At 45.8% G+C, this 22,838-nt stretch overlaps 2 protein-coding genes and 1 pseudogene across 2 annotated transcripts; all 3 read right to left on the reverse strand.

The window, feature by feature from the left end:
- Positions 1–2,689: 2,689 nt before the first annotated feature.
- On the reverse strand, positions 2,690–3,451 carry LOC119294265 (cortical cell-delineating protein-like). The gene has a single exon (XM_037572481.1). The coding sequence runs from the start codon at positions 3,386–3,388 to the stop codon at positions 2,951–2,953; it is 438 nt and encodes a 145-aa protein (XP_037428378.1). The 5' UTR covers positions 3,389–3,451; the 3' UTR covers positions 2,690–2,950.
- Positions 3,452–14,892: 11,441 nt separating this feature from the next.
- Positions 14,893–15,664, reverse strand: LOC119294266 (cortical cell-delineating protein-like). The gene has a single exon (XM_037572482.1). It carries the CDS (start codon positions 15,593–15,595, stop codon positions 15,158–15,160), a length of 438 nt encoding a protein of 145 aa, XP_037428379.1. The 5' UTR covers positions 15,596–15,664; the 3' UTR covers positions 14,893–15,157.
- Positions 15,665–20,044: 4,380 nt separating this feature from the next.
- On the reverse strand, positions 20,045–20,369 carry LOC119293035 (annotated as a pseudogene).
- Between the last annotated feature and the right edge of the window lie 2,469 nt (positions 20,370–22,838).

Below are 22,838 nucleotides of genomic sequence, written 5' to 3' on the forward strand. Positions count from 1 at the left end.
CAAACCTAGCCGCCGGGGGTGGCGGAGGATTTCCTCTCTCCTGCGTCTCAGGGGTGGTGCAACGCTCCTAGGCGTGAGGTGGCGCGGGCGATCCAGTTTTTGCGACGCCCCGTAGATGGCTGGAGCAGGCGGCGGCAATGGCTGACCCTCCCTCAGACGGCGGCTATAGGGCGGCGGGCGCAGCGGCAGGCCCTTTCAGGCGGCAGCGGTGGCTGTAGTCGGCAGTGGTGGCTGGCTTGGCAGCGGTGGCGCGCAATCTGCACTCGGATCAGGGGCGCTGGCATGGAGGGCCTGGTGGTCTCGGTGGCGGCACCACCGGTCAGATCTGGTCTGGCCAGTGCAGCCGGTGGTGGTTGTCATCTCTTTCATCAGAGGTGGTCAGTCTGAGGCTGGGTGTTCGGATCTCGGGATCCGTCATCTAGTTCCAGCTGCGAGTCGGGGAGAATAGTTGCCGGTGAAAACCGAGCCGATGGCGGCATTCTGTGTCGTTACCTTAATGAAGGCATCATTGGGGTAACTACTGTCAACCCACTCGTGTTGCTCCGGGGGAAACCCTTGGATCTGGTCTTTCAGATTGGACGATGGCGTCACTGTGGTGTGGTTTCTCTTGATGGAGCATCGTTTGTGGAGCAGCACTGGAAGACAGAGGCATGCAGAGGAGTGGCTTCGTCTTGCACGAAGCCTTGGTGGAGATGTCATGCCAAGCCTGGTCGATAGGTGCTATGCTTTGTCATGCCTGTTCGGTAAGTGCTACGCACGATAGATCTTACAGAGACTTCAAGCTGTGTCGGCTGGTGGTACTTGGCAGCATGGTGCTGAGGTGTACCGGTGGCGACCGCGATGCGCTTGGCGTTTCACGCACAGGGAGGTGGTGCCGTTGGGCGCCGTGGTGGCGTTGACGGGTGGCCGGACTGGCAAGCATGATGTGGATCTCTTTCTCGAAGATGGGTCAACGGGACGATGATGATGGCGCCTTCTAAACCGTATGTGTCATGTACGCTTTAGAATTGCTGCACCGGATGTAGGTTCTGATACGTTATGTGGATGGATCAATGATGACACTGATTTTAGATATGGGGAGTCAGAGCACCCCACATTGTCGAGTTTGTAGGTGTGAGTGGTGGCGCCGGGTGGCTTGATGTAAGTTTTTGTCAGGCCTGGTTGAATAATTAATAAAGAGGGATGCATGCATCGATTGATGCAGAGTCCGGGAACTTTAACCTCCTTTTCAAAAAAAAAACAGATCAATTTAATACTACTCCCTCCGTTTCAAAATAGATGACTCAACTTTGTACTTACTTTAGTACAAAGTTACTACAAAGTTGGGTCATCTATTTTGGAACAGAGGGAGTACTACACAATAAATTCTGTAGTAATTTGTACCGTAAAAATTTCCTCTATTTTTGTCATGTATCTCTTATGTACCGAGGATATTGTGTAAGAGAGGACCCCAATTAAGGGGCTGGAGTCAGTATATATTGTAGTTATTTTTCTCCAATATTTTTATTTCTATAATTACAAACCAGTAAAACTTATAAATACATAAGAGTTCTATAATTAAAAAATGAACAACTTTAAAACACAATATGCATGGGAAATGTTAATGTTGTATAATGAAAATGCTATCATGAGATTTTTTGTAATTTTTTTAATATCGCGATCTGTAAACCTTGATTAACATATTCATATGAAAAACAACTATTGAGATTGTCCGTTGAAGGCCATACACATTCCTAAAACATATCTACTTCCAAACGATGTGAGCATATGATTTGGCAAAAAGGTATCTCGTCTGGTACTTGACATAAGTTTCGTATGAATTTAAAGGATAGACATTGTCCTTCGAAATTATTACATGGATAATAGTTACTTCGTCCAAAAGGGCTACGTGAGATATTTTTCTACATAATTTCCTTCTTTCAAACTTAGTAATCCCCATCGAAAGGATCCAAAAATTACATGCTAATAAAAATATATGATGCTCAAGATAAATAAATAAATAAGCATATTTTTAATACACGCATTCGTATGTACCGATATATTTGGATCATATGATTGGTAGTTATTCATAAATTTAGATGTATGGGTACTCCAACCAGTTAATTGCTTCTTCCTTCAGGTATTTATCTAGCTAGACGATGCTAAATGACTTTCAATAGAACACTACATTCATGTGTGTTATAGAACACATTTGGAGTTAAAACAGGTATTGTGATGTTTGCGGGGCCAAATTTTACTTTATGGACACTATGAACGGTTTTAGCTTGACCTATTGCACAAGACCCAACTGTCAAAAGCGATCTGGTCAGCCTATTCTAGTTTAGCGTGAAATTGTGAAGTTAAAATTTGATTCAAATTATCACAATGACAAAATTTAGGTCAAAGTGTTGCAACATCACAGAGACCTGGTTCAAATAAATTTTACTCGCTTTACCCCGCAAAAGATTTATAGTTCAGTTTATCGATCCCATGATTACGTTATCCAAAGTATTGTTCCGTTTCGCAGATGCATGGTTCTTTGTGGTTCTGCTTAAGCTTAACAAAAAGAAAACCATGCCAAGCGAGTTGCTGCGGTTGGACCTCGCAAAAGCAAAGAATAGAGGCCATGATCAGATAGAAGACGTGGATCTGATCATAATTCATGCAATAATATGTGCATACAAGCTGGCAATATATCACGGGTTCAGTCAACACAAGTTGAATCATTTTATTCCACGTACGTGTACAAGTATGTATATCATTTTACAAATATGCAAACCATGCATTTAGATGATATCATATCGAAATGCAGTGATCAACGAGAGTATCTTATAAATGACGAGTGTGATGACGACCAACTGGAAGAGGAAACAAAATATGTAACTGCATGCGTATGACATGCAAACCAGTGACGAGTGTGACCACGACGATGCATGGTTTGTGATGCATCGATCGATGGATGATGGGTGGATCAGCTGGGGCAGGTGAAGTCGGCGGGGCAAGTCTTGCCGCACTGGTTGAGGAGGAGCACGAGGTCGACAGGGACGTTGAGCTTGATGCCGAGGACGTTGGCGTTGATGGCGGTGCAGAGACAGACGGCGGCGTCGAGGTCGGCAAGCCCGCTCAGCAGGGGGCAGCAGTCCTCGCTTGCCGACACGCCGAGGTTGAGCTTTAGCAGGTTCAGTACGTTGGCGCACGCCTTCAGCTTCAGCGTGTTGATCGAGCAGGTGCCGCTGCCGCCTCCGGTCGTCGGCGGGGTTGGGACTGGGATGACGGGCGGGGGCATGGCCATCGGCGGGGTTGGCACTGGGATGGCCGGTGTGTTGCCGCAGTACGACCCGCAGCCATGCGCGGCTGCCATGAGGACCAGGTTCAGGGCCAGGAAGAGGGCGACCTTGGAGGGCGCCATTGCTATGCTGATGAAACAAGTAGCCAGCAAGAGTGTACTGGGTTGTGGCTGAGCTAGGTGGGCTTGCTAGCTTGTGATGCTTTTCTTTGGTTGCTTGGGGTGGTATTTATAGGCCGGGATGTAGTGTGCATTTGTGCAACAAGTGCAAGCACGTCATGATATATCGAGTTTGACTCTTGCCGTAATTTGCGAAAAATATATACCACCACTAGTGTGCCATTATTGGAGCTTAACTTGTTTGCTAACGAGCAAAACCCTTAGACCTGCGCCATGAGATATGTTTGATGGGTTTGCAAATTTAGCTGTAATCTTGAGGGCATACATAGGATAGGACAAAGGAATATATATGCATGGCAGCGCTACGAGCTGGCACATAACCTGATCTTCAGGGTCACGGGAGGAAAATATAGGAGATTACATGTGGCCATGCATGCACATGCAAGCTACTACCAGCGCAGAGATGTCTAGTATACGTTTCGTACTTTGGTTTATTATATACTGGCTCGTTGGCATGGACACATACGCTACAACTAGCTGTCTAATTATTAGTTAATTGTCCCCTTTGGGTAGTGGTTGTGCTGGCAAATAATTTCAATATTGACAAGGGAATTACACTGCTGTAGTAGCTAGTTTACAATATCGCCGCAAAAAAAAAACTAGCTTACAATATTCATGTGATAGAGCTAGGCCGCTGTGTGAACAAGTGCGCATGAAGAAATTACTAATTTTCTATTTTTCAATTATCTATAATATATTTATATTTCACTTGTCTTTCAATCTTCGGATCAACACCTACACTTATCGTAGTTTCTGGAAAATCGCGCACTCTCAGTACTAAGCTTTTATGTTAGGTAATAGTATGCCATTTTAGGTAATCAATACCTTAAAGTATTAGAAAACTTGAGATTTACTAAAAGTGAAATCATATGCTCTCTATCCACGGAAATGCTGTATTACGTTGTTGAGCTTCTAGTCTAGGTAAAATAACTGAGTGTACTATTTGTTGTATGCAAAGATCCACACTGCGTTTAGTCTGTAGCAAACTGATTAATTACTAGTTTATGCAAGGATGAATATGTAGCTCATGAATTTCTAGTGTATGCAAGGCTGAATGAGTCATCCTATTAAACGTTATATGTGAAGGAAGAAGGATAGTGGGCATTGCGCCTTGGCAGATCTATTTTTTTTCCTGGGGAAGCCTTGACAGATACTTAATGCTTAATAGTGCAGCATATCTACTAATATTTTATTTGTGGAAAGTATGTTTTTTATTGAATATGTTTCAGAAACAGATGTTAATGTTAGTTTGAAAGTGAGCCTTAGTTGAGCTGAGCACGTGGCCGATTAATATATATTCATGTTTTTCCAAAAAAACACAGAAAATGAACAAAGTAAACATAAATGCAAATTAAATGTGAAGAAAGTAAAACTTAAAAAAAGAGAAATATTTAAAAGGACAAAATAAGACAAAGGAAAACACAAAAAATGGCACCCCAACATCAGACACATATTGCGCCCTTCGGGCAGTACATCCGCTATCCTTCACATGAAGTCGTAGAAACTAAAGAACAACCTAATTTTAAACGAACATGTTTGAGCAGGGAAAGGGGTTGCGCAAGACAACCAGGATAATAAAGGACTTTTTACTTTACTCGGGGGAAATCTGCAAGACTTACATTCTCTTTGTTTTCTCCCCTTGGATGCATTCCGATCTTCTTCCAACATTAGACTGGGATTTTATCACTTCTTCATGCCTTGTAGCCACAACAATTATATATATTACAAAAATAACAATGATTTTAGAGTAGGATTTTCCATGATGATTTTTTTACATGCATTCATGCAAGTATACCAATATTATTTTGTAGATAATTAATGAATGCCCAGCCTAAGTCGTGGAGGCCAATATAAAATTGCAATCCAACGCATCATCTAAAACCGGCCAAGTGGTCAGCTCAACTCAGGCTCACTTTCGGCCCACTTCATCTAGCAATTTGAATTGCACAAACCAGTTTGACCCATACACAAGAAGGAAAACGCGCTATGTGATACAATAGAACACTCTCCTGCCTAAGATAGCACCAAGACATAAGCAGATTGCACTTCTTTTGCAATGACTTTGATGCAAAATAATGAAACTCTAAACATTTACTATTCTTCGAGAAGTTCTGGGTCCGTAACTGCATGTAAGGATATATAAGATGAACTGCCCGGCCGATAGAAAGATCGCAGCTCCATGATGTCGTATTACAGCTCCATTGTCATATATCCGCACGTCATTGGCGATAAAGCTATTGCCAATACTAAATTAATTCACCCTTGATCCGAGTTATTTGTTTTTCTCTTCCTATGATCCATATAAATCTTAGAGTTGACTTTGATCTAGGTGCATGTACTCCATCCCTTTCATAATATAGTGTGTATAGATTTTCTAAAACTCAAAGATTGCAAACTTTGAACAAGTTTATAGAGGAAACTATTTATATCTACCATACCAAATATATAAAATATGAAACTAAATCTTATGAAGAATCTAATGATATATGTTTGGCATTCCAGATGTAAATATGTTTCCTAGTTTGTGAGGTTTGACTTGTCAAAAAGTTATATGCCTCTTTGATTTTAAACATAAGAATGCTGGTTTTATATTATGGAACAAAGGGAGTATATGTTTTAGGAGTGGATTATGACGCAGCAGAATATGTATAACACACAGATCGAGTTAACACTACTTCAACGACGCACGCTTCTACCCTGCAGCCCCCGCGTCGTCCGCTCGGGCGACTCGGGAGGCGACTAGGGTTTCCGCCCAGCGCCGCCACCCCTCACCTTCTTCCCCCTCGTGGCCACCCGAGGTGGCCGCCGGCAAGCCTGCGCGGTCGCCGGTGACGGTGGCGACGAGGCCCTGCTCGCTCCGTTGCCGGCGGAGGACTCCGGATCTGGGGGGCGGCCCTTGGCGCGGTGGCAGCGCCCTCCCGGCTGGCAGCGTCTGTGGGTGGTCCTGGCCGGCATTCCCGACCACGCGGGTGGTGGAACGATGGCGGGCGGTGGCTGCGGTGTGGGATCCCCCTCCTCGCCAGATATGAGGTTCGACTCCCCTTCCCTTCAGCTCCCTCATCCCCGCCGGTTCCAGCAGCTTCGGTCACCGGAACGGTGTGGATGGGTGCCCGGTGGTGTGGTTTTGGATCGTGGGAAACCATTGGTCGGCTGGTCCGGCCCGGCAGCAGCGACGCCCTTGGGTGCCGCCCTTCCTCCTTGGAGGTGCAGCTGAGGTCCCAACCCCATCCACCCCCGTTCCCCTCCCGGGTGAAAGCCCAAAATCCTTCTTGGATTGGGCGGTGACGGCGCGCTGCGCGTCGTGTCCTCCTTGGAGGCGCCGCCTGGGGAGCGTGCGTTCGGGTGAGGGACGGCAAAGGTGGAGTTTTGGGCGGATCTGGGTATCAGGTGGCTGTGGTTGGTCTGGCTCACAGGGAAATCTGTCCCCGCTCCCCTCAAGTGTGGTGCTCCTCGGCGGTGGCGTGTTTGGCTCAGCTCCGGCGGTACCACGTCTGCGATCCGGCGGTAGGGGATAGGGTTCCTCTTCCCGGCAGTAGCAGCTCGTCCCTGGCCGAGGACGCCCGATGTTTCTCTTCAGCGGCCGACAACTCTTGCTCCTCGTCGTTCTGCAGCCTCTCCTGATGTCCTTGCTGCTCGTTCTTCAGTGGCTCCTCCCGGTGGCTTTCCCGCTGTTTTTCAGGTGTCCTGGGTTGCATCGGTGTGTCAGGTGAGGTGTGCTCATGTCCTAGGCGGTTGTGCTTTGTGCCTGTTCCAGGACTCGAGGTCGGCATCTCTCCTGCTCTAGGGTGAGGGTCTCTCATGTTCGTCGGCAGCGCCTTTCGATCCAAGGCGAGAGGGTAGGGTCCCTCTACGGTGAGAGCGAAGGAAGAAGCTTGGATTGCTCCATCCTTGGACTCAGTCATGTCCACAACTCCACTCTGTTTTTGCAGATCCTGGTTGTGCTCATGCTGCTCGCAACTCTTGGTTCTTGTTTGCTGCCGTCGGCGGCGTGTACTAGCTTGGGCTTCCTCTTCTTTATGTTTTGAGCTAGTATTCTGCGTTGACTTGTAAGCCTCCTAGGGTGCTCCCTTGTATCGTTCGGCCGATGTGCTTGTTGTTGTGTTGTAATTCCTGGCCGGTTGATAGCTTTGTTAATTCAAAACCGGGCTCATCGCGAGCCTTCGTTCTAAAAAAACATATTTCAGATGATACAAGCTAGGGGCATATAGCCCGTTCAGTATTTCACATGATGATACAAACCGCCGATTACGTGGGTCATTTATTTGGACACCACAACATGACACACTTTCGAAGTGATCACTGCATGCATGCATAACGCGAATGCATGACACCGAACTTAGACATGCATGAGCCATATAGATGAACTGAAACACAAACTGAAGGAGTAGTATATACTTAGGAAGGTGCATGCATGTCATGTGTATACATCATCGACATGGACGTTGAGGTTGATGACACCGAGGACCTTGGCGCTGATGGTGGTGCAGAGGCACACCATGGCGTCTAGGTCAGCCAGCAGAGGGCATCAGGGCTCGCTGGGCGGCATGCCGAGCCCGAGCTTTAGCAGGTTCAGCACGTTGGCACACACGCCCAGCTTCAGCGTGTCGATCGGGCACGAGCCGTTGGTCGTCGACGGTGGCGGCGGGGTCGGGCAGTGGGGTCCGCAACCGCTGTGCGCCGCGGCGACCATCCGGTTCAGACCGAGGTGCAGGAGGAAGAGCTTGGTCGATGGGACCATGGCGAAAGCTTTGGTCGAGAGGAAGCAAGGCTTACAATTGATAGCAAGGGTTTGTAGGTGTTTTGGGTTTGTGTGTTTGTAGATGGCCCGGTTGCACATACATGCATGCAAGTGTGTTGATCCCATGATCTATCGTTCATACATGCATCAAGTTTCATTCTACAGTTTAACTTAAACTAAAATAAAATCCATCTACGTACGTGTACCCTTACCCTTATTGATGCCCTCAATCTCTGTGCGCTAACCAATAAAATGTTTAGAGCGAGATATACGCCCGGCGACTTTCAATACTTGATGGGCATGCGTATTTTCAAACAAGCTCTAGTTGAAGATATGCGCTGAAGATATGTTGTGTGACGACTTTCATGCCATGCACATGCATCCTGTAGTTGCTACTTAGGTTGATACCACGCATGGAACGTATAGCAGGTGCATATTCATTGGAGAGCAGGAGAAGTCAACTATAAATGTTCCATAGCTAGCTTTAGCTTATACATGCATAGTCGTTAGTGTGGACACGTATCCAGGCCGGCACTGGTTTTTGTATAGAAAAATGTTCAACATGTATTTGGCATTTCGAATAAATGTTCATCATGTATTTAAAAAATTCAATGTGTATCAAAAAAACAGATCATCGTGTATACTAAAACAGTTCAATGTGTAGTAAAAAAAAGTAGACATGTATTTTTTTAAAGTCAAAAGAAAAACTGATAAAGAAATATGGAAAAGGGAAAAACATCGTGGAATCTTTTCAAAACTGACAAATTTGATAGAAGGTTTCATGAACCGGTCCATAGATGCTTCAAAAAACCACAAAACCTCTAACTAACACAATTATTTGGCCAGTCCACCATGTCGATCTTCATAGGCGAGCAAAAGTTATGTCTCAAAATAAGAAGTTTTTAGTATTTGCAGTAGGAGATCCCTAGGAGCAGATGGACTCGTGGCCTAGCATTGTAGTCGCCATTTCCTGGCGCAATCGGATGTACATGAAGGCCAAGGCCTAGTGCCCCAGCTGGCACTAGTGCCATACAACTGACACATTCCCTGTAAAAACGGTATCACCCAAGTTATTATTGAGGTACTACTTCTCCATCAGTAGTCGTGCCACAAGACTATCCAGATTCAGGAATGTGCACGCTTGTTTGGCTAGAAGAGCCTGATTATAAGTTCTCATGTCTCTAAAACCCATGCCTCCCATAGTTTTTGGAAGGAAGCAAGCTAGGCCTTCTTTCCTTTAACCTCCCCCACTCCCCACATGTAGGATCTTAGCCTGCACAAAACCTTGCAAGCAATGGAGAGCGCTGCAACACGTTGATGTCACTGTGACTTGTGAGACCCTGGCATGCCATACAAAGAGTGTCAAATCCCAAAATCTTTTGATGCAAATGCTTCAATAATGACGGTGGGAATTTTATGATGGCCCTAGTATTTCCTTTGTTGAGTATATGGGCAGTTCTTCCATTTTAAGTGCATGCAATCTTGGTCTCCAGACGTGTTAGAATAGCGCATCAGGGGAAAAGTCGTCTTGATACAGATCAACATGCCCATATGACTAGCGCTGATTCAACACTTAATATCCCAACATGAAGTTGAGAACATGCTCCTCTACACGCTTTATTTCTTCAAGAATCGCCATCATCGCCTCCGTTTGATACCCATCTTCCTCATCTAATGAAGGAAAATCCATGAATTCAACCTAGAAGTACACCTCATCAGAATCCACTGTGTTTGAGTCAAAGAAAAAAAACACAACGCCAAGTAATTTCGTTTTGGCATTTGACCGACTAGTTGTCGTGCACGGCCTCCGCAATGGATGCTGACGACAGTGGCGGAGGGGTACACGGGCTATGGCCGAATCTAGCGGACTGCGGTGGCGGCATAGGCCTAAGGGAGCAAACACATGGGTAGAGCGGCACAAGTCTGTCAAGGCATGGTCAGTGTCGGGTGGTGGGCTACTGGGGCGACGCCATTGTCCAAGATTAAAAATCCAAATACTCATACTTCAAGGGTTGTATGCATCCCTAGTTGGTGCAGAGGCCAGGGAAGTGAAATTCTCCCCCAATTTAATGACCTTCCGTGTGTTCATTAGGCATGAATTTCTTATATTGATATGCCCCCACGTCGCCCCCGTTAGGCGACTCGGGCAATACCCAACAAACCTAGCCGTCGGGGGTGGCGGAGGATTTCCTCTCTCCTGCGTCTCAGGGGTGGTGCAACGCTACTAGGCTTGAGGTCACGCGGGCGATCCAGTTTTTGCGACGCCCCGGAGATGGCTGGAGCAGGCGGCGGCAATGGCCGACCCTCCCTCAGGAGGCGGCTATAGGGCGGCGGGCGCAGCAGCAGGCCCTTTCGGGCGGCAGCAGCGGCTGCAGTCGGAAGTGGTGGCTGACTTGGCAGCGGTGGTGCGCAATCTGCATTCGGATCAGGGGCGGTGGCATGGAGGGCCTGGTGGTCTCGGTGGTGGCACCACCGGTCAGATCTGGTCTGGCCGGTGCAACCAACGATGGTTGTCATCTCTTTCATCGGAGGTGGTCAGTCTGAGGTTGGGTGTTCGGATCTCGGGATCCGTCATCTAGTTCCATCTGTGAGTCGGGGACAATAGTTGCCGGTGAAAACCGAGCCGATGGCGGCATTCTGTGTCGTTACCTTAATGAAGGCATCATTGGGGTAACTACTGTCAACCCACTCGTGTTGCTCCGGGGGAAACCCTTGGATCTGGTCTTTCAGATTGGACGATGGCGGCACTGTGGTGTGGTTTCTCTCGATGGAGCATCGTTTGTGGAGCAGCGCTGGAAGACAGAGGCATGCAGAGGAGTGGGTTCGTCTTGCAAGAAGCTTCGGTGGAGATGTCAAGCCAAGCTTGGTCGATAGGTGCTACGCTTTGTCATGCCTGTTCGGTAAGTGCTACGCATGACAGATCTTCCAGAGACTTCAATCTGTGCCGGCTGGTGGTACTTGGCTGCATGGTGCTGAGGTGTACCGGTGGCGACCGCGACGCGCTTAGCATTTCGCGCACAGGGAGGTGGTGCCGTTGGGCGCCGTGGTGGCGTCGACGGGTGGCCGGACTGGCAAGCATAATGCGGATCTCTTTCCCGAAGATGGGTCAGCGGGACGATGATGATGGCGCCTTCTAAACCGTATGTGTCATGTACGCTTTAGAATTGCTGCACCGGATGTAGGTTCTGATACGTTATGTGGATGGATCGATGATGACACTGATTTTAGATATGGGGAGTCAGAGCACCCACATTGTCGAGTTTGTAGGTGTGAGTGGTGGCGCCGGGTGGCTTGATGTAAGTTTTTGTCAGGCCTGGTTGAATAATTAATAAAGAAGGATGCATGCATCGCTTGATGCAGAGGCCGGGAACTTTAACCTCCTTTTCAAAAAAAAATAGATCAATTTAATACAACTCCCTCCGTTTAAAAATAGATGACTCAACTTTGTACTTACTTTAGTACAAAGTTACTACAAAGTTGGGTCATCTATTTTGGAACAGAGGGAGTACTATACAATAAATTCTGTAGTAATTTGTACCGTAAAAAACTCCTCTATTTTTGTCATGTATCTCTTATGTACCGAGGATATTGTGCAAGAGAGGACCCCAATTAAGGGGCTGGAGTCAGTATATATTGTAGATATTTGTCTCCAATATCAGTACAAGATGGCGAAGAAGGCCGCAAAGCGAGCTGTTGGTGAAGCAAGGGGTCGGGCGTATGAGGACCTCTACCAACGGTTAGGCACGAAGGAAGGCGAAAGGGACATCTATAAGATGGCCAAGATCCGAGAGAGGAAGACGAGGGATATTGGCCAAGTCAAATGCATCAAGGACGGAGCAGGCCAACTCTTGGTGAAGGACGAGGAGATTAAGCATAGATGGCGGGAGTACTTCGACAAGCTGTTCAATGGGGAGAATGAAAGCTCTACCATTGAACTGGATGACTCTTTTGATGAGACCAGCATGCGTTTTGTGCATCGAATCCAGGAGTCTGAGGTCAAGGAGGCTTTAAAAAGGATGAAGGGAGGCAAGGCGATGGGCCCGGATTGTATCCCCATTGAGGTGTGGAAAGGTCTCGGGGACATAGCGATAGTATGGCTAACCAGGCTTTTCAATCTCATTTTTCGGGCAAACAAGATGCCAGAAGAATGGAGACGGAGTATATTAGTACCAATCTTCAAGAACAAGGGGGATGTTCAGAGTTGTACTAATTACCGTGGAATTAAGCTGATGAGCCATACAATGAAGCTATGGGAGAGAGTCATTGAGCACCGCTTAAGAAGAATGACAAGCGTGACCAAAAACCAGTTTGGTTTCATGCCTGGGAGGTCGACCATGGAAGCCATTTTCTTGGTACGACAGCTTATGGAGAGATATAGGGAGCAAAAGAAGGACTTGCATATGGTGTTCATTGACTTGGAGAAGGCCTATGATAAGATACCGCGGAATGTCATGTGGTGGGCCTTGGAGAAACACAAAGTCCCAGCAAAGTACATTACCCTCATCAAGGACATGTACGATGATGTTGTGACAAGTGTTCGAACAAGTGATGTCGACACTGATGACTTCCCGATTAAGATAGGACTGCATCAGGGGTCAGCTTTGAGCCCTTATCTTTTTGCATTGGTGATGGATGAGGTCACAAGGGATATACAAGGAGATATCCCATGGTGTATGCTCTTTGCGGATGATGTGGTGCTAGTTGACGATAGTCGGGCGGGGGTAAATAGGAAGTTAGAGTTATGGAGACAAACCTTGGAATCGAAAGGGTTTAGGCTTAGTAGGACTAAAACCGAGTACATGATGTGCGGTTTCAGTACTACTAGGTGTGAGGAGGAGGAGGTTAGCCTTGATGGTCAGGTGGTACCTCGGAAGGACACCTTTCGGTATTTGGGGTCAATGCTGCAGGAGGATGGGGGTATTGATGAAGATGTGAACCATCGGATCAAAGCTGGATGGATGAAGTGGCGCCAAGCTTCTGGCATTCTCTGTGACAAGAGAGTGCCACAAAAGCTAAAAGGCAAGTTCTACAGGACGGCGGTTCGACCCGCAATGTTGTATGGCGCTGAGTGTTGGCCGACTAAAAGGCGACATGTTCAACAGTTAGGTGTGGCGGAGATGCGTATGTTGAGATGGATGTGTGGCCACACGAGGAAGGATCGAGTCCGGAATGATGATATACGAGATAGAGTTGGGGTAGCACCAATTGAAGAGAAGCTTGTCCAACATCGTCTGAGATGGTTTGGGCATATCCAGCGCAGGCCTCCAGAAGCTCCAGTGCATAGCGGATGGCTAAAGCGTGCGGAGAATGTCAAGAGAGGGCGGGATAGACCGAATTTGACATGGGAGGAGTCCGTTAAGAGAGACCTGAAGGATTGGGGTATCACCGAAGAGCTAGCTATGGACAGGGGTGCATGGAAGCTTGCTATCCATGTGCCAGAGCCATGAGTTGGTTGCGAGAGCTTATGGGTTTCACCTCTAGCCTACCCCAACTTGCTTGGGACTAAAGGCTTTGTTGTTGTTGTTGTATTTTTATTTCTGTAATTACAAACAATTAAACCTTATTAATACATAAGAGTTCTATAATTAATAAATGAACAACTTTAAAACACAATATGCATGGGAAATGTTAATGTTGTATAATGAAAATACTATCATGAGATTTTTTGTAATTTTTTTAATATCGCGATCTGTAAAACTTGATTAACATATTCATATGAAAAACAATTATTGAGATTGTCCGTTGAAGGCCATACACATTCCTAAAAGATATCTACTTCCAAACGAGGTGAGCATATGATTTGGCAAAAAGGTATCTCGTCTGGTACTTGACATAAGTTTCGTATGAATTTAAAGGATAGACATTGTCCTTCGAAATTATTACAAGGATAATAGTTACTTCATCCAAAAGGGCTATGTGAGATATTTTTCTACATAATTTCCTTCTTTCAAACTTAGTAACCCCCATCGAAAGGATCCAAAAATTACATGCTAATAAAAATATATGATGCTCAAGATAAATAAATAAGCATATGTTTGATACACGCATTCGTATGTACCAATATATTTGGACCATATGATTGGTAGTTATTCATAAATTTAGATGTATGGGTACTCCAACCAGTTAAGTGCTTATTCCTTCAGGGATTTATCTTGCTAGACGATGCTAAATGACTTTCAATAGAACACTACATTCATGTGTGTTATAGAACACATTTCGAGTTAAAACAGGTATTGTGATGTTTGCGGGGCCAAATTTTACTTTATGGACACAATGAACGGTTTTAGCTTGACCTATTGCACGAGATCCAACTGTCAAAAGCGATCTGGTCAGCCTATTCTAGTATAGCGTGAAATTGTGAAGTTAAAATTTGATTCAAATTATCACAATGACGAAATTTAGGTCAAAGTGTTGCAACATCACATAGACCTGGTTCAAATAAATTTTACTCGCTTTACCCCGCAAAAGATTTATAGTTCAGTTTATCGATCCCATGATTACGTTATCCAAAGTATTGTTCCGTTTCGCAGATGCATGGTTCTTTGTGGTTCTGCTTAAGCTTAAGAAAAAGAAAACCATGCCAAGCGAGTTGCTGCGGTTGTAGCTCGCAAAAGCAAAGAATAGAGGCCATGATCAGATAGAAGACGTGGATCTGATCATAATTCATGCAATAATGTGTGCATACAAGCTGGCAATATATCACGGGTTCAGTTAACACAAGTTGAATCATTTTATTCCACGTACGTGTACAAGTATGTATATCATTTTACAAATATGCAAACCATGCATTTAGATGATATCATATCGAAATGCAGTGATCAACAAGAGTATCTTATAAATGACGAGTGTGATGACGACCAACTGGAAGAGGAAACAAAATATGTAACTGCATGCGTATGACATGCAAACCAGTGACGATTGTGACCACGACGATGCATGGTTTGTGATGCATCGATCGATGGATGATGGGTGGATCAGCTGGGGCAGGTGAAGTCGGCGGGGCAAGTCTTGCCGCACTGGTTGAGGAGGAGCACGAGGTCGACAGGGACGTTGAGCTTGATGCCGAGGACGTTGGCGTTGATGGCGGTGCAGAGACAGACGGCGGCTTCGAGGTCGGCAAGCCCGCTCAGCAGGGGGCAGCAGTCCTCGCTTGCCGGCACGCCGAGGTTGAGCTTTAGCAGGTTCAGTACGTTGGCGCACGCCTTCAGCTTCAGCGTGTTGATCGAGCAGGGGCCGCTGCCGCCTCCGGTCGTCGGCGGGGTTGGGACTGGGATGACGGGCGGGGGCATGGCCATCGGCGGGGTTGGCACTGGGATGGCCGGTGTGTTGCCGCAGTACGACCCGCAGCCATGCGCGGCTGCCATGAGGACCAGGTTCAGGGCGAGGAAGAGGGCGACCTTGGAGGGCGCCATTGCTATGCTGATGAAACAAGTAGCCAGCAAGAGTGTACTGGGTTGTGGCTGAGCTAGGTGGGCTTGCTAGCTTGTGATGCTTTTCTTTGGTTGCTTGGGGTGGTATTTATAGGCCGGGATGTAGTGTGCATTTGTGCAACAAGTGCAAGCACGTCATGATATATCGAGTTTGACTCTTGCCGTAATTTGCGAAAAATATATACCACCACTAGTGTGCCATTATTGGAGCTTAACTTGTTTGCTAACGAGCAAAACCCTTAGACCTGCGCCATGAGATATGTTTGATGGGTTTGCAAATTTAGCTGTAATCTTGAGGGCATACATAGGATAGGACAAAGGAATATATATGCATGGCAGCGCTACGAGCTGGCACATAACCTGATCTTCAGGGTCACGGGAGGAAAATATAGGAGATTACATGTGGCCATGCATGCACATGCAAGCTACTACCAGCGCAGAGATGTCTAGTATACGTTTCGTACTTTGGTTTATTATATACTGGCTCGTTGGCATGGACACATACGCTACAACTAGCTGTCTAATTATTAGTTAATTGTCCCATCTGGGCAGTGGTTGTGCTGGCAAATAATTTCAATATTGACAAGGGAATTACACTGCTGTAGTAGCTAGTTTACAATATCGCCGCAACAAAAAAAACTAGCTTACAATATTCATGTGATAGAGCTAGGCCGCTGTGTGAACAAGTGCACATGAAGAAATTACTAATTTTCTATTTTTCAATTATCTATAATATATTTATATTTCACTTGTCTTTCAATCTTCGGATCAACACCTACACTTATCGTAGTTTCTGGAAAATCGCGCACTCTCAGTACTAAACTTTTATGTTAGGTAATAGTATGCCATTTTAGGTAATCAATACCTTAAAGTATTAGACAACTTGAGATTTACTAAAAGTGAAATCATATGCTCTCTATCCACGGAAATGTTGTATTACGTTGTTGAGCTTCTAGTCTAGGTAAAATAACTGAGTGTACTATTTGTTGTATGCAAAGATCCACACTGCGTTTAGTCTGTAGCAAACTGATTAATTACTAGTTTATGCAAGGATGAATATGTAGCTCATGAATTTCTAGTGTATGCAAGGCTGAATGAGTCATCCTATTAAACGTTATATGTGAAGGAAGAAGGATAGTGGGCATTGCGCCTTGGCAGATCTATTTTTTTCCTGGGGAAGCCTTGACAGATACTTAATGCTTAATAGTGCAGCATATCTACTAATATTTTATTTGTGGAAAGTATGTTTTTTATTTAATATGTTTCAGAAACAGATGTTAATGTTAGTTTGAAAGTGAGCCTTAGTTGAGCTGAGCACGTGGCCGATTAATATATATTCAAGGTTTTCCAAAAAAACACAGAAAATGAACAAAGTAAACATAAATGCAAATTAAATGTGAAGAAAGTAAAACATAAGAAAAGAGAAATATTTAAAAGGACAAAATAAGACAAAGGAAAACACAAAAAATGGCACCCAAACATCAGACACATATTGCGCCCTTCGGGCAGTACATCCACTATCCTTCACATGAAGTCGTAGAAACCAAAGAACAACCTAATTTTAAACGAACATGTTTGAGCAGGGAAAGGGGTTGCGCAAGACAACCAGGATAATAAAGGACTTTTTACTTTACTCGGGGGAAATCTGCAAGACTTACATTCTCTTTGTTTTCTCCCCTTGGATGCATTCCGATCTTCTTCCAACATTAGACTGGGATTTTATCACTTCTTCCTGCCTTGTAGCCACAACAATTATATATATTACAAAAATAACAATGATTTTAGAGTAGGATTTTCCATGATGATTTTTTTACCTGCATTCATGCAAGTATACCAATATTATTTTGTAGATAATTAATGAATGCCCAGCCTAAGTCGTGGAGGCCAATATAAAATTGCAATCCCACCCATCATCTAAAACCGGCCAAGTGGTCAGCTCAACTCAAGCTCACTTTCGGCCCACTTCATCTAGCAATTTGAATTGCACAAACCAGTTTGACCCATACACAAGAAGGAAAAGGCGCTATGTGATACAATAGAACACTCTCCTGCCTAAGATCGCACCAAGACATAAGCAGATTCCACTTCTTTTGCAATGACTTTGATGCAAAATAATGAAACTCTAAACATTTACTATTCTTCGAGAAGTTCTGGGTCCGTAACTGCATGTAAGGATATATAAGATGAACTGCCCGGCCGATAGAAAGATCGCAGCTCCATGATGTCGTATTACAGCTCCATTGTCATATATCCGCACGCCGTTGGCGATAAAGCTATTGCCAATACTAAATTAATTCATCCTTGATCCGAGTTATTTGTTTTTCTCTTCCTATGATCCATATAAAACTTAGAGTTGACTTTGATCTAGGTGCATGTACTCCATCCCTTTCATAATATAGTGTGTATAGATTTTCTAAAACTCAAAGATTGCAAACTTTGAGCAAGTTTATAGAGAACTATTTATATCTACCATACCAAATATATAAAATATGAAACTAAATCTTACGACGAATCTAATGATATATGTTGGCATTCAAGATGTAAATATGTTTCCTAGTTTGTGAGGTTTGACTTGTCAAAAAGTTATATGCCTCTTTGATCTTAAACATAAGAATGCTGGTTTTATATTATGGAACGGAGGGAGTATATGTTTTAGGAGTCAATTATGACGCATCAGAATATGTATAACACACAGATCGAGTTAACACTACTTCAACGACGCACGCATCTACCCCGCAGCCCCCGCGTCGTCCGCTCGGGCGACTCGGGAGGCGACTAGGGTTTCCGCCCAGCGTCGCCACCCCTCACCTTCTTCCCCCTCATCGCCACCCGAGGTGGCCGCCGGCAAGCCTGCGCGGTCGCCGGTGACGGTGGCGGCGAGGCCCTGCTCGCTCTGTTCCTGACAGAGGACTCCGGATCTGGGGCGGCGGCCCTTGGCGCGGCGGCAGCGTCCGTGGGTGGTCCTGGCCGGCGTTCCCGACCACGCGGGTGGTGGGACGGTGGCGGGCGATGGCTGCGGCGTGGGATCCCCCTCTTCGCCAGATCTGAGGTTCGACTCCCCTTCCCTTCAGCTCCCTCATCCCCGCCAGTTCCAGCAGCTTCGGTCAACGAAACGGTGTGGATGGGTGCCCGGTAGTGTGGTTTTGGATCGTGGGAAACCATTGGTCGGCTGGTCCAGCCCGGTGGCAGCGACGTTCTTGGGCGCGGCCCTTCCTCCTTGGAGGTGCAGCTGAGGTCCCAACCCCATCCACCCCCGTTCCCCTCCCGGTGAAAGCCCAAAATCCTTCTTGGATTGGGCAGTGACGGCACGCTGCGCGTCGTGTCCTCCTTGGAGGCGCCGCCTGGGGAGCGTGCGTTCGGGTGAGGGGCAGCAAAGGTGGAATTTTGGGCGGATCTGGGTATCAGGTGGCTGTGGTTGGTCTGGCTCGCAGGGAAGTCTGTCCCTGCTCCCCTCAAGTGTGGTGCTCCTTGGCGGTGGCGTGTTTGGCTCAGCTCCGGCGGTACGGCGTCTGCGATCCGGCGGTAGGGGATAGGGTTCCTCTTCCCGGCAGTAGCAGCTCGTCCCTGGCCGTGGACGCCCTGTGTTTCTCTTCAGCTGCCGACGACTCTTTCTCCTCGTCGTTCTGCAGCCTCTGCTGATGTCCTTGCTACTTGTTCTTCAGTGGCTCCTCCCGGTGGCTTTCCCGCTGTTTTCAGGTGTCCTAGGTTGCATCGGTGTGTCAGATGAGGTGTGCTCATGTTCTAGGCGGTTGTGCTTTGTGCCTGTTCCAGGACTCGAGGTCGGCATCTCTCCTGCTTTAGGGTGAGCGTCTCTCATGTCCGTCGGCGGCGCATTTCGATCCAAGGCGAGAGGGTAGGGTCCCTCTACGGTGAGAGCGAAGGAAGAAGCTTGTATTCCTCCATCCTTGGACTTGGTCATGTCCATAACTCCACTATGTTTCTGCAGATCCTCGTTGTGCTCATGCTGCTCGCAACTCTTGGTTCTTGTTTGCTGCGGTCGGCGGCATGTACTAGCTTGGGCTTCCTCTTCTTTATGTTTCGAGATAGTATTCTTCGTTTAGTTGTAAGCCTCCTAGGGTGCTCCCTTGTATCGTTCGGCTGATGTGCTTGTTGCTGTGTTGTAATTCCTGGCCGGTTGATGGCTTTGTTAATTCAAAGCCGGGCTCATCGCGAGCCTTCGTTCTAAAAAAACATATTTCAGATGATACAAGCTAGCGGCATATAGCCGGTTCAGTATTTCACATGATGATACAAACCGCCGATTACATGGGTCATTTATTTGGACACCACAACATGACACACTTTCGAAGTGATCACTACATGCATGCATAACGCGAATGCATGACACCGAACTTAGACATGCATGAGCCATATAAATGAACTGAAACACAAACTGAAGGAGTAGTATATACTTAGGAAGGTGCATGCATGTCATGTGTATACATCATCGACATGGACGTTGAGGTTGATGACACCGAGGACCTTGGCCCTGATGGTGGTGCAGAGGCACACCATGGCGTCCAGGTCGGCCAGCAGCGGGCATCAGGCCTCGCTGGGCGGCATGCCGAGCCCGAGCTTTAGCAGGTTCAGCACGTTGGCACACACGCCCAGCTTCAGCGTGTCGATCGGGCACGAGCCGTTGGTCGTCGACGGTGGCGGCGGGGTCAGGGCAGTGGGGTCCGCAACCGCTGTGCGCCGCGGCGACCATCCGGTTCAGACCGAGGTGCAGGAGGAAGAGATTGGTCGATGGCACCATGGCGAAAGCTTTGGTCGAGAGGAAGCAAGGCTTACAATAGATAGCAAGGGTTTGTAGGTGTTTTGGGTTTGTGTGTTTGTAGATGGCCCGGTTGCACATACATGCATGCAAGTGTGTTGATCCCATGATCTATCGTTCATACATGCATCAAGTTTCATTCTACAGTTTAACTTAAACTAAAATAAAATCCATCTAAGTACGTGTACCCTTATCCTTATTGATGCCCTCAATCTCTGTGCGCTAACCAATAAAATGTTTAGAGCGAGATATACGCCCGGCGACTTTCAATACTTGATGGGCATGCGTACTTTCAAACAAGCTCTAGTTGAAGATATGCGCTGAAGATATGTTGTGTGACGACTTTCATGCCATGCACATGCATCCTGTAGTTGCTACTTATGTTGATACCATGCATGGGAACGTATAGCAGATGCATATTCATTGGAGAGCAGGAGAAGTCAACTATAAATGTTCCATAGCTAGCTTTAGCTTATACATGCATAGTCGTTGGTGTGGACACATATCCAGGCCGGCACTGGTTTTTGTATAGAAAAATGTTCAACATGTATTTGGCATTTCGAATAAATGTTCATCATGTATTTAAAAAATTCAATGTGTACCGAAAAAAAAGATCATCATGTATACTGAAACAGTTCAATGTGTAGTAAAAAAAAGTAGACATGTATTTTTTTAAAGTCAAAAGAAAAACTGATAAAGAAATATGGAAAAGGGAAAAACATCGTGGAATCTTCCCAAAACTGAAAAAAATTGATAGAAGGTTTCATGAACCGGTCCATAGATGCTTCAAAAAACCACAAAACCTCTAACTAACACAATTATTTGGCCAGTCCACCATGTCGATCTTCATAGGCGAGCACAAGTTATGTCTCAAAATAATAAGTTTTTAGTATTTGCAGTAGGAGAGCCCCAGGAGTAGATGGACTCATGGCCTAGCATTGTAGTCGTCATTTCCTGGCGCAATCGGATGTACATGAAGGCCAAGGTCTAGTGCCCCAGCTGGCACTAGTGCCATACAACTGACACATTCCCTGTAAAAACGGTATCACCCAAGTTATGATTGAGGTACGACTTCTCCATCAGTAGTCGTGCCACAAGACTATCCAGATTCTAGAATGTGCACGATTGCTTGGCTAGAAGAGCCTGATTATAAGTTCTCATGTCTCTAAAACCCAGGCCTCCCATAGTTTTTGGAAGGAAGCAAGCTAGGCCTTCTTTCCTTTAACCTCCCCCACTCCCCACGTGTAGGATCTTAGCCTGCACAAAACCTTGCAAGCAATGGAGAGCGCTGCAACACGTTGATGTCACTGTGACTTGTGATACCCTGGCATGCCATACAAAGAGTGTCAAATCCCAAAATATTTTGATGCAAATGCTTCAATAATGACGGTGGGAATTTTATGATGGCCGAAGAAAATTGCTCCCCCAGTTGGAAATAGATGTTCTTCTAGAAAAACCAAATTCAGACTTGAACAAGTTTAGCTCTGACTATGCACGGGAAATATTATTGTTGGTTAGATGAAGATAATATCATCAGATTTGTTGTAATTCTTTATTATATTGCAATCTATAAAATTTGACCAACATATTCGTAAAGTTGCATGTTGAAGACGTACCCATTCCTAAAAGACATATATCCAAATGATGGGAGTACATTAATTATTTGAAAAAAAATGGTTTGTTTGGTACTAGACCTGCATTTCTAAGGAATTTAAATGATATAGAACATCCTTGGAATTTTTTACAAGGATAGTAATTCATTCATCTAAAAGGGCTATGTAGGATATTGTTCTACATAATTTCATCATTTCATTTTTTTCAAACTTTCTTGAGTCATACCCAGACAAAGAGAGCCACAAATTGTATGCTAATATAAACATTTGCTGCTCAGCATAAATAGGTAATGCATACATTCTTATGTATCAATATATTTGGATATCATACGGTTCATATTTGTTGATAATTTCAGATAGATGGGTACCCCAGGCAGTTAAGTGCTTTTTCCTTCCTTGATTTAGCTAGCAGTACATTGTGAAGTACCTCCGTAGCCACAATGAGAAACAAGATGTAGCCGCCAACACGTGGCAAGCTTAAAAACGTTACCACGCTTTTGTAACTGGCAAAGGAAAGAAGAGAGGCCACGAAGTAGCCACCAACGCATGTGAAGAGCTGTGGATCTGATCATGCTTCGTACAATCACTAGTAGAAAAACACCTAATAGTCCCGGTTCGTAAGGGCCTTTAGTCCCGGTTCATGAACCGGGACTAATGGGTCATTACTAATACCTCCACCCATTAGTCCCGGTTCAAACACGAACCGAGACCAATGTGCCTCCACGTGGTCCTGTGTGCCGAGCCCAGTCAGGGGGCCTTTGGTCCCGGTTGGTGGCTCCAACCGGGACCAAAAGGCATCCACGCGTCAGTATTCCAGTGGCTGGGGTTTTTGTTTCTT

The sequence above is a fragment of the Triticum dicoccoides genome, chromosome 4B (genome assembly GCF_002162155.2).
Source record: "Triticum dicoccoides isolate Atlit2015 ecotype Zavitan chromosome 4B, WEW_v2.0, whole genome shotgun sequence".
Taxonomy (NCBI): Eukaryota; Viridiplantae; Streptophyta; class Magnoliopsida; order Poales; family Poaceae; genus Triticum; species Triticum dicoccoides.

Coding starts and splice junctions, on each gene's coding strand:
- LOC119294265 (XM_037572481.1), bottom strand. CDS start 3,388: ATGGCGCCCTCCAAGGTCGCCCTCTTCCTGGCCCTGAACCTGGTCCTC.
- LOC119294266 (XM_037572482.1), bottom strand. CDS start 15,595: ATGGCGCCCTCCAAGGTCGCCCTCTTCCTCGCCCTGAACCTGGTCCTC.